The sequence below is a fragment of the Xyrauchen texanus genome, chromosome 10 (genome assembly GCF_025860055.1).
Source record: "Xyrauchen texanus isolate HMW12.3.18 chromosome 10, RBS_HiC_50CHRs, whole genome shotgun sequence".
In the NCBI taxonomy this organism is placed as follows: Eukaryota; Metazoa; Chordata; class Actinopteri; order Cypriniformes; family Catostomidae; genus Xyrauchen; species Xyrauchen texanus.
The window spans coordinates 1762466-1774965 of NC_068285.1; the positions used below are offsets into that span (position 1 = coordinate 1762466).

Genomic DNA, 12500 nt, shown 5'->3' on the forward strand with positions numbered 1-12500 from the left:
TGATGGAGATATTTATGATAATGCTGAGAATACAAAGAGTTGTAATTAATGTACAGTTGTGTTGGGTTGCTGCTGATGTTGGTGTGGAGGGTGATGAGATAGCAGATGGGATGCAAATAGAGAGTTGAAATTAAAGGACAATGAAATAATGAAAGTTTGGAAAAGATGAGGCCAAATGGAAGAACGGCAGTGAGGGAATCGTAGCAGAAGAAGTGGGACACAGATAGCAAACAGAAATCAATTAAGCTGAAGACTCTCAAAGGAAAATGCAGAAGAGAAGAAGTGATTCTTTCAAGATTAAGACTCGGACATACTGGATTCAAATCCTTTATTTAATGGCAAAATGTAAATCAGATAAATGTGATGTTTGTAATGTTGCTGAACATATGCGACGCAGACTCTTGCATATCTTGTGTTTCTGTCTCACCTGTTATAATTGCCCCTTTGGCATGTTCGGACCATAATTTGTCTTCTAAACATGTTACAAAAAACATATCGGTGTGGTCGAAGAATAGCATTGAGACTCTGAAAGGTGCTTCTTATGTACTGATTGGGACATCTTCTACAGCTCCGACATTGATGAATCCACTGAAGCAGGAACAGATTATTTACAATTTTGCACAGATAATTTAATCCCTACAAAACAGATAATTATCTACCCAAACAATAAAACTTACATCATGAAAGAATTAAAACATTTTATTAAGGAAGAAAATAATGATCATGTTGCATTGCGGCTTGTTCAGAAGGAATATTTTAGAAGATCATTTTAATAATTCAAATTCTGAATGAAATGTGGAAATCAATTAAACATCACAAAAAAAATGAATCAGTAAAGAAAGGACTTTTTACAAATGATGATTTACAAAAGGGTAATGATCTGAACAGCTTCTATCTAAGGTTTGATTTTTCTTGGATTCTGAATGTAATTTGGATCTGAAGTCATTAGATATTTCAGAATCTGATGAGAGAAGATTATTGACTGACTTCGGATTATGTCAAGCCCAAAAAGGCATCTGGTCAGATGGCATCTCATCCTTTCTTTTAAAGACATGTCAGAGGAATTGTCCCCTGTATGGTGCCCTATATTTCAACAGTCCTTATATACAAAAACAGTACCATCTCTCTGGAAGAAATCTCTTATTATTCCTGTGCCAAAGATAGCTCGTCCTTTGGAAGATAATGACTTTCCACCTATAACTCTAACTTCTGTAGTGATGAAATGTCTCGAGAAATGTATGTGTCGATGCTAAAGACAGATGTTACAAACAAACTGGATCATTCCAGTTTACTTATCAGCAAGGCAGAGGAACTGGTGATATCTTAATGCACCTCATTTTAAAACATCTTGACGAGTCAGAAACTCACACCAGGCTGTTTTTATTGATTTTAGCTCAGCGTTTAATACTATTCAACCTCACATCATAATTAAAAAGATGAATCAAATGAGTGTTCACCCTGCGATTATACTCTGGTATCATTCTTTTCTAACAAACAGAACTCATTGCGTCAAAGTAAATCAGTCTGTGGGAATTAAAATACTGCAGTATGGGTGTACCTCAGGGCTGTGTTAGGACTCCAGTCCTCTTTACACTTTACAAGAATGAGTGCTCAAACAGGCACTCTCAAAATCATATCCTTAAATATTCTGATGATGCTGCTATATTAAGTTTATTAAAGAAACATGATAGCACTTCTGCTTATCATTCTGAAATTCAGTCGTTTGTTAGTTGGTGCGATGCCAATTATTTCGATGTAAATACAAAGAAAACGAAGGAGATTATATTTGATCCTAGAGGCATTGGTGACCATAGTCCTGTATTCATACATAGCCAGGAAATGTGTCAAGTGTAGTCCTTTAAGTATCTCAAGACTACATACTGTAGATAGTTCACTTACTTGGGACAAACATGATGATCTGGTTTGTAGTCAACTTTATCAAATACAGTATTTTGGCGTCGACTGCGATGCTATGGGGTGAACAACAAAATCTTTGTGCTATTTTACAAAGCTATATGAGAGAGTGTTATAAGTTATTGTTTCACCACATGGTGCAGAAACCCAAATCCAGACTGACGCACCTGACGCATATCTATGAAACTGACGGGACAGAAGGACTGTTATAGCATCCAATCTCTGTACAGTGTACACTAAAGCATAGGCGGAAATCGGTTCAGGACCCCCTATCTGAGGGTTGTCCCCCAAAATATCATTAAAATATGTGTATTGTAATAATATAATGATATATTCTTAAAATAATTGTTTAAGAAATAAAATAATACAAATGCCAATGGGGCAACAACAAAAAACCCTTGGTGTCCCCTTCAAAAATTGCTCTTGAGAATTGTTATGGTTATTGTCCCCCAACATTTTGATGAAATTTTCACCCCTGCACTAAAAGGAAGCTTTAGGATAATTTGAAGTGACCCATCTCACATTCTTTTTGTTCATTATGAATTGTTTCCTTCGGGCAGAAGTTTTTGAACCTTACGGTGTGAATTGAACAGATTTAAAAATTAACTTGTGCCTTTTTCTATTTGATTGCTAAATGATGTTAAATGATTTAGATTGTATGATTCTATCGTGCTTTGAATCTTTATGTCATTAGATGCCTTTCTTGAAAGATATACTTTTATGATTGATGGAAATGTTCTGTTGAATTGTGTATTTAATGAACACTTTGTATTGTTATGTTATTATCTTTTTTGGGTGATGATGTGATGAAATGCAGAAATGTTGCCCATTGAGTTCACCCCAAGTTTCCTCTAGCAGGACAATAAAGTACATTACATAAATATAACAAAATGTGTTAAGGTTTATGCTTAAAACAGGAAAAACAAACAATACATTTTTTGTTATCCATTGGCAAGCAGTTTTTCTTTGTTTATACTTTAAATTAGGGTCTTATTTTAGTTTTTAGTTGCACTTAGTGAAAATGAATCTGTTCAAAGTTGCCATGACAATAATTGATATTGTTCCTTCATTCAAAAAACACCAATTTCAGTTTCAAATATAGATTAATCATATATTGAATATATTTTTATAAAGGACATTAATTTAAATTAATTAATTATATTAAACTTTTGCATTTCATCTTGAATATGATCATATTTAGCCTTATATTTTTTTTTAAATAATTTAATTAAACATAAACACATTTTATATAAATTTCAGTTCTGTAAAAACTAACATAATTAATTATTAAATAAATGTAATAAAATGTAATTAAATAATTTATAAAATATGAGATTGTGACAGGCTTTTGGAGTATTTTCTGTCATCTGGAGAAAATAAAAAATAACACATGACATGAAATAAAATATATGGTCCATGCAAAAAAGCTTTTTCCTCACGAAGTAAAATAAAGATCTTTCAAATTAATTCATAATATTTACCCCGTCAAACACTAATTGACACTAATTGCTCTTTTTGTCAGAATGACACTGAAATCTCTTCATTTGTTTTGTGCAGTTATTCTTTGCCACTTTGGAAAGATGTTCGTTTGTTTATCTCAAACAATATCTACGTAAAGTTTTTCAATGAGACTGTTATTTTTGGATTTGTTGAAGCGGATCAAATGACTGTTTTATAATACATTTAATTATTTTCCTCTGTAGATTGTATATTAATAAATGTAAGTTTTTGAATTGTAAACCTATTTTTTTGGAATTCTTACAAGAGATAAAACAATATTTGATTACAATTTAATCTTCCCACTTCGAACATGTACAATTTGTACAGCCTACAGACTTTTTAATTTAATTAATGACCTCTTTCTTTCTTTCTTTCTCTTTTTCTTTTTTTGTTTATTATTTTAGTTACCTTTTTGTTTGATAGTTTGGGGAAGGAACAAAGGAGGTTCCAAATTATCCATTCGCCTCCTGGCATGTTGGTCAGGACACAGGATAGGATCCAAGCAGGTTCCATTCAAAAGGGGTTTATTTACATTGAAGAAGCCACAAGTCACAGGCACATGACAGGTTGCACATTCAGGTAGTCAGGTTGATATGAGGGTATAGGAGAGTATTTGCACAGGTTTATAATAGTGTGTATGTGTATATATGTGTGTGTGGTTCTACAATAGAAACAGAAAGAAAGAAATAGATTAACATACCATCTCTGTAATGGTATACCTGTAACAAATGACAGGAGATTATGTAATCATCAATAGCAATATACATAACATAACATAGGAATATCAGCTTGTAATGCAATAACAACATGCTGATATGGCGTTAATATGTAAACACATAGAAACCGAAACCGAAAGTAAACCGATTGACAGGCACTCTAAGCTCCGCCTTTCCAACATTTTTAGTTTTGTTTCTGTTTTGAGTTATGGTGTAAGTAGTTTCCGTAATTATTCTTATATTGCTGTTATTCTTAGTATTTATTGTTGTGTAGTAATTTTGTTGTATTACACTGTAAACAATGTTCAAATAAAGCAAAAAAAAAAAAAAGACAAATAAATAAAATTTCGGCAAATCGCATGAGTAATGGATCCATTCACGCAAAGGAGGAGGATGTGGAGTATTTAGAAGAGGAGGACGAGCTCTTGGATGTTGAGACAAATTCTCATCTGAAGAGATTCTTTACCGAACACGGGTACAAACGGTTCTGGCTCGTGAAAGGTCCCGACTTCCCGCCTAATCTTGCGCACCATGCCACAACCAGACTCATCCTGCCGTTTGTCACAACATATCTGTCGGAGACTGCTTTTAACTCTCTGCTAACCATCAAAACAAAGACACACAACAAACTATAGGCTATGTGCACAATGACTTTTTCATCTGACTGTCCGGAAAATCCAGGGCTGGCCCAAGCCTTTATGGGGCCCTAAGCAGAATTTGATTTGGGGGCCCCTCGGTGCCGCCAATATGATTGAATATTGTCAATGCTTGATTATTCGCACAATATAAATCTAACACATCCCTTATCAATTTTATTAGTTGTAGCTGTGTTGCTTACAACATACCAATGTCTGCCTGGCATGATTTTACCCTTCTACGGTTTTAAATGTAACAGTAGCACACCTATATTTACCCAATCCTGTTGATCCTCTGTTACCAGTTTTGTGTACTTCCCAGAGAACAGTTTGCAGCAGAAGCTGTAGACAGTATCATTTCTTTTTGAATAAGTGAGCAGCTCCACTTACATTTTTTCTCCATTAATTAACTTTCTGTAGGTATAGTGGAAGCTTCGGCCATCAGGTTTTTCAGGGAATGTGAAGTTTTCCTTTATAGGCAGTGACCCTCTGCTTACCAGATCAGTCCTTTCTGAGTCAGACAGGATAGATGACCACATCAGTGGATGCACGTGCTGGGAAGTGCTCCTCGCATGCAGAGGATGGACCTGATGAAAGATGCAAATAATAATAAAAGATAGCCATGTTAGATGTCATATTAGAAGGTAATGCAACTGTCTGTCAAAAACAAAGGCATGGTTTATCCATATAAATATATTGATCTGGGATTGTTGAAAAATCATCATCAGCTGTAGCACTGGCACTTGGGGCAGGTGGCGTTGGTTGTGCCCCACGTCCAAAATATTTCAACAGTGCTCCTAGGGAAGTTTCATAAGAGTAAATATTTGAAAGAATATTTTACAAAATATGTTATTTTCTCAACACAAATTATTATACACAGCAGCAAGCCATCTGTACTCCTAAAACAACAACTCTTAATCTATAACTAGCTAACTGAGGCATAATGATATTGGAATATAATAGCAAAGACCCCAAAATGGTAGACTAATGTAAATAATGTTAAGTTGTCAGTTATCAGTACAAAGTTTATGGAACAGAAGCTTATTTTTAATACAAAAATATATAACCAGGAAAGTTATTTTTACACCGAAGACAAAAACTTTAATCTAAAACTTGCTAACTAATATGTTGTACTAATAATATATTAAGATGATATTTACGGATGATTAATCAAACTTTCCTAAAAAAGAAGATATGCTACATTAGGGTGACCATATTTTGATTACCAAAAACCAGGACACTCGGCCCGGCAATGAGATACTCAGCCATAGTAGGATAGTATTTTGTAATAACAATTTTCTATCCATACAGAGGGATAGCCTACTTTAAATGTATTGAAATTAACAAGGCATCTTTGAGTAAAATTCGAGTATCTCATTGCGGGCCAAGTGTCCTGGTTTTTGGTAATCAAAATATGGTCACCCTATGCTACATAGGCTATGTTAACTAATTAGGCAGCTAATGTTAGCTCATAACTTAGCCTAGCTACTTATACCTTTATCGTGCTGTTTTTTCTCTTCCTGTTTTCTTCTTTTTCCTTTTCTCTGCACCAGAGGATATGTCCTTTTTTGTGACATTGCTGTTTTGCTGTCTGAATGTGATTGCATCCTGCAGCCCGTTAACATAATATTGCATTTAATATTGCATTTTTGTATAATTACCATTGTCCATTGACAGTATAATCACAAAAAAAAAAAAAAAAAAATGATGTGCTCTTGGGGGCCCCCTGGTGGCCACCGGGGCCCTAAGCAGCCGCTTAGTTCGCTTATGCCTTGGGCCGGCTCTGGGAAAATCACATCTGATATCTCTAGATCAAGAAATGCAGGACCAGAACTCACATTAAATATCCACACTTAAAAACAAAGACAACATTCAATCAGCAATACAAGAAATGACATGAATAAATATGCATATCATTTTATATCATTTATAAATATGCAATTAACATTTATTTGGTTATTGTTCTTAAATTATTTGATGTATTTTTTAGGTTAATAATACAATTGATAAATGAGTTTGATAATATGAGGTGATTTCTCTGATTAATTGATATTCACATTAACAGATTATAATTTACTCCAGTTATTTTTTCATCAGTTTTAGAAAGTAAAAGTGGAGTCTGTTGTTGCAAAGAAAAATCTGTCCTTGTGAATCGTTGCATGTTGCAGCTGATTGTTTTCATTCTGCTGTTGATGCATTTATAACTTCATAACTGATGATGTAATTCCTGTCAGTAAATTAAATGTGTGTCTGATCGGGTCCTTAAGGATTGTGAATGTTAAAATAGGGGTCTCCTGGAAAAAGGTTGTGAACCACTGGGTTAGAGTATGAACAAACACTGTGTGATGTTCCTCCATGGATATTTCCAATGTGGACTCGTAGATCAGAAGAGAGAATGGACTGACAGGAATGCAGATAACACTGGATATTTGATTCAAGATTATGTAAAGAGGAATTATTATAACTATATGCCAATATTTACTGATGATCTAAAGATCCAGAGTGTGCATACCTGAGTTTGATGTAGTCATATACAAAATAATGAATGATACATTATCTGTATTTACAGCAGAAATAGCAGCTATAATATTAGTGTTCAATGGATAGAAGAAGGCCTGAGAGAGTTTCATTTGTTCTGACTCTATTGCAGCTCTTAATAGTTTCAATTCAAAAGAAACAATAAGAGATGATTTATTGATGGAGATATTTATGATAATGCTGAGAATACAAAGAGTTGTAATTAATGTACAGTTGTGTTGGGTTGCTGCTGATGTTGGTGTGGAGGGTGATGAGATAGCAGATGGGATGCAAAGAGAGAGTTGAAATTAAAGGACAATGAAATAATGAAAGTTTGGAAAAGATGAGGCCAAATGGAAGAACGGCAGTGAGGGAATCGTAGCAGAAGAAGTGGGACACAGATAGCAAACAGAAATCAATTAAGCTGAAGACTCTCAAAGGAAAATGCAGAAGAGAAGAAGTGATTCTTTCAAGATTAAGACTCAGACATACTGGATTCAAATCCTTTATTTAATGGCAAAGTGTATATCAGATAAATGTGATGTTTGTAATGTTCCTGAACATGTTGAGCATGTCATAATGAGGTGTAATAAATATAATTCAGAGAGGAACATTTTATGTGATAAGATGTCTGAGCTAGAACGAGGATGAAATTTACAAGAGATTTTAGGGTTATGTGAGAAAATGAAGGAATGTTGTAAATCTCTCTTTACTTTTCTTAAAGATACAGGATTTATTTATTTATTGAGTAAACTGAAGTTCATAAAGGCCTGATGTTGCACACTTCAATACAGCAGATGGAGGATGAATCTAAACACGTTGTTTTGTGACCGTCATTAAACTCAGAGAGAAAATGCAGTGAGGTGTCAATCAGAAATAAAGCACTGAAGAAGATAAAGAAAACTGATTCCTTCAAGACTTAATACTATATAAGAGATCTCAGGCAGTTGTTAGAAAAGTATTTCGGGCTGCTAAAAGAATTTACTGGAGACCATTTTGTGATAAAATTGGTGAAAGTTTAAATATTAGTGATTTATGGGGCATGATTAGAAAAATGTTAGGGATTGAAATGTACAGAACAGTACCGGTAATAATAGATGGGGATAAATATCTCATTTCTGATAGTGGAAAAGAAGAAGCATTGACAAAAGTATTTGTTCAAATACATAGAAATATTAATATATCAGAGGATAAGAAAATACAAAGAGAACAAACTTTGAGAGAAAATACTGATATCATGGTCCAAAGAGGGTTTTCTGGATATATTTTGGATGTAGATTTGACATTATATGAACTTAAGCAGGCATTGTCAGGTATAAGACATACATCTCAAGACGATATATGCAATGAAATGATAAAGCATCTATCAGATATATCATTGAATAATATAATACATCTTTTTAATAAGGTGTGGAAATTATGAAAGCTCTCAACTTCTTGGAAACATGGAGTAATTGTTCCTATAGCTAAACCAGGGAGGAACCATTCCATACCAGCTAACTATAGACCGATTGCACTAACATCCCATTTATGCCAAATAATGGGAAGAATGGTGATAGCTAGACTAAACTACATGATCGAATATAAAGATCTGTTATGTCCACATCAAAGTGGTTTTAGGAACATTTTTATAGCGACATGATGGATTCTATTATATGCTTAGAGTCTGAAAGAAAGCAGTAGATGAAGTGGCAAAGAGGGCAAATAACTGGGATTTCACAGTATCAGTAGACAAAACTCGAGTCATTTGTTTCTCAAAAATTAAGAGAACTCCACAAATAAGATTAAACTGTACAAACATTAGAACAAGTCTCAGTAATGAGGTTTTTGGGGGTATAGATGGACTCTCGATTATCACATTAATACAATAATAGAGAAATGTAAAAAAGGAATAAATGTTTTAAGATGTCTGGCAGGGTTTGATTCAGCATTCATTAAAAACATATTGTGCAATGATTAGACCAGTAAATAGACTATGGAAGCAAAGTATATAGTTCTGCATCAACATCAATATTAAGCAGAATTAATGTCATCAATATCAATAATGTCAGTCGTAATGAAGCTCAGAACATAAGAATAGATAACATTAATATCAGTTCCACAGTGGCAGTGCCAATAATACCACCCTGACTTTTCTCAATGCCAGCCGTTGATCTTCAGTTGTTAGATAAGATGAAAAGGGAAGAAATATTTCAAAGTATATAGTTGTGAAACAGCATTTGGGACATGAATATTACAATAGTATTCAAATCTATACAGACTCTGGACAAACGGCAGCAGCTGTTTATATTCCTCACTTTAAATACAGTACTGTAAAAAGATGATCTTTGAGTGCTGCTTGTCTCTATCATGAGAAAAAGGCGCCACTGACAGCAGTAAAAGACACATTTGATCAAGTTTAATTACAAGACACAATTGTCCAGCATCTGCAAAGAGCATCAAACACTAGCACGGGTGCAATAACATGCTGTATTATTTGCACAAGTTAAATATATATTTTTTATTTACGTTTAGCAGAGAAATAAATTTACAGCACAAATTATGGTTACTCCAGGGAAGCTTGTGCATCAGCATTAGATGCTGTAAATGTTCCGCCCTTTACTGAAACAGGAAATATGATTGGTTAAAATATCCAGTTGTGTCTGAAATTAATGTTCTGATTGGTGGATCATCTTAGTCTGTGTTACCTGTGCCATCATTTGCACTCCCACCTACCCCCGCTCCTGTGCATTTAGAGAGAAACTTTGTGCACTTAAATGCATTTTTTGTATAAATAGTAGATTGAAAAAATTTCGGGTCAAAAGGCTACTCATTGTTCTGGCGGCCATACGTATCATTACTTTTTTCAGGTCGGCATACGCAACATCCGAAGAAAGATAGGTGGGCATATGGCATTGAGAAAATACCAATAAATACAGCCCAAATGCAACTCTGTTAGTCATATACATTATTCTACGGTATTACATCATATTGAATTATATTGCTTCATATTGGCATGCTTTAATGGGTTAGGATTTTATCAGAAGCAGAAAATCAACACACACACACACACACACACACACACACACACACACACACACACACACACACACACACACACACACACACACACACACACACACACACACACACACACACACACTTGTTAGGCTTTTATTTGTGCATGTAACATTGAAACTACATCAATAAAGTTTATAGTTGTTGCTTCATCATCAAGTTTTTTGCTGATTTATTTTGTACTAACCAGCAGATGAAACTGTTTTGACACTCTGGAAGCTTTTGAATCTTTTCCCGGGACAATCAGAGAACAGCTACAGAGTTTCACAATGCTTCATTTCCCCATTCCTAACCTGCTGTCCTAAAAGCTGAAGAGTGTAATTATTTTGATGTTAAAATACTTTCTATGTGTTGTTTGTCTCTTTCAGACTCCTCCTCTTCAGATGTGAAACTATTAAAACAGGATCCATTTTGTGACGAGCAGGAAATTACACGACGAGAGAAACAGAGAAAAAGTTTTGTTCCACTGAATCGTCTGAAACAATCAATAAATTCATTGTGAAGTATTTTGTAGGTGATATTCTAGTCAGTAAAGAGGAACATCAACAGTTCTTGACAGGTGAGTACTGAACTGCTGCTAAACAAACCAAAACTCACAAGACAACAATAATAAACCTTTCAAACTATCAGCTACAGTAAGACATCTAACAGATATCTAAGTATTAATCACAGCAGAACAAACAGATACTGAGACTTTTGCTCTTTTATCTGAATTGTCAGTATGTGTTCAGTTTCTTTGGCACTGAAATGTTATTTCTTCTATTGACTTGAAACGTTGCTTTGTTTTCTTCTGTTGAGTCTTCTGATGTTTTCTCTTTATGCTGGTGTTTAACATGTCATAAAAGCTGACAGTCTGCAATTGAACCTCATTGATTCATTTCTAATGGAATATTCTAGAGGACAAATAAAAACAAATATGTGTCAGTATTGAACAAATAAACACGTCACAAATATAGATGATGTCCCGTTTGTTGACAGGTGTTCAGTGGACTGTTCAGACGATGTCATGGACTCCACAAAGGATCTCAGTGGACAGACAGACACAGGGAAGGTCAAGAGGTCAGAGGATTTCAATGCTTTAATATAGACATTTCTGATATGTAATTACTAATGTCATCAATATCAAACATAAGATGAAGATAAACATCTCATAAACACTTTGATACTTACAGACAAACTTCTATAAATGATTGAAAAGATGATTGACAGATTTAAGACAGCTGTCATCAGCAGATATCAGCATCAACTGAGTAAAACCAGATGCACCACCTAGTGACACAGAAATAAACTACAGAGAACAGAACAAAAGTCTTTCCAGCTTTAGTGACATTCAGATCAGATCTGCTGTGTAATGTCATGTGCTCAAATATATCTTCATCAAATAAGCAGAAGTGAAATTGCTGAATGTTGAACTAGGACTGTGCATTAAACATGACCAAACACTGGAAAAGAACATGTTACCCCCTTGAAGAACAGAGAAATATTGGGAAGAGTAAAACTGAGAAACTGATGAGAGGAAAAGTGTTTGTGAGAGTTTGTAGTTTTTAAAACAGTGTTTAATTGCTGTTGTGTTTTAGTGTCATTCATGGAGAATCTCCTGAATCCAGCTGTGTGTCCATGAAGAGTGACCGGTCAATGAATCATCCACTTAAATTCAGTTCAGGAGCCCCTTGTGCTGATGTGAGGTGAGGACTCTCATGTTGACTGACAGTATGAACGTGTACACCACAGTCTGAGGGACCATTAGAAAGAATCCAGTGTAAAAAATATAAATCTAAAAGGAAATATGCAATTATAATAAAAATAATGAGTCCTTCTACAGCTGATTGCTTTACTGTAACAGTTTCATTGGCATCTCTTCACAAGAGCTCATCTTTATACTGTACAGTAATATCATGTGAACATGACAGAGATGATCAGACATGACAAGAGATTGTTCCTCAGGTTTATCACAGGACATACAGTCTGCTGGAGATCACAATGTTCCTAAAAAAAGGACATGTTGACTATATGTTACAGTATGTTTCCACCTGTGCTACAGTAATCTGTGTCTGATGAAGAATATGTTGTAGGGATATGTGTTGACACTTTTTGACTTTTGTTTGACAGTATTTCAGTGACACTTAAAAACTGAAGAAATTGTCTCGTACTACATTGAATA

The 12500-nt window shown here is 34.5% G+C and overlaps 3 protein-coding genes across 15 annotated transcripts in view; 2 read left to right on the forward strand and 1 right to left on the reverse strand.

Moving 5' to 3' along the window:
• The window catches only part of LOC127650623 (NACHT, LRR and PYD domains-containing protein 3-like), a 615184-nt gene that overhangs the window by 524607 nt on the left and 78077 nt on the right, over positions 1-12500 (reverse strand). The window lies entirely within an intron of this gene.
• The window catches only part of LOC127650622 (NACHT, LRR and PYD domains-containing protein 3-like), a 527629-nt gene that overhangs the window by 356516 nt on the left and 158613 nt on the right, over positions 1-12500 (forward strand). The window lies entirely within an intron of this gene.
• The window catches only part of LOC127650628 (NACHT, LRR and PYD domains-containing protein 3-like), an 857046-nt gene that overhangs the window by 350150 nt on the left and 494396 nt on the right, over positions 1-12500 (forward strand). For 3 of the 8 annotated variants that reach the window (XM_052136183.1, XM_052136176.1, XM_052136177.1), the window contains exon 1: positions 10763-10794. The exons of 1 other annotated variant lie outside the window; for it this stretch is intronic. Coding sequence is in view for 2 of the 7 variants with exons in the window: in XM_052136182.1 (XP_051992142.1) it covers positions 11346-11398; positions 11917-12024 (161 nt within the window). In the remaining 5 variants the exon portion in view is untranslated. Of the gene's footprint in view, positions 1-10762; positions 10899-11317; positions 11399-11916; positions 12025-12500 lie in introns of those variants that run through there. 4 more of the 8 variants (XM_052136179.1, XM_052136178.1, XM_052136182.1 and 1 more) reach the window with 3 other exon arrangements.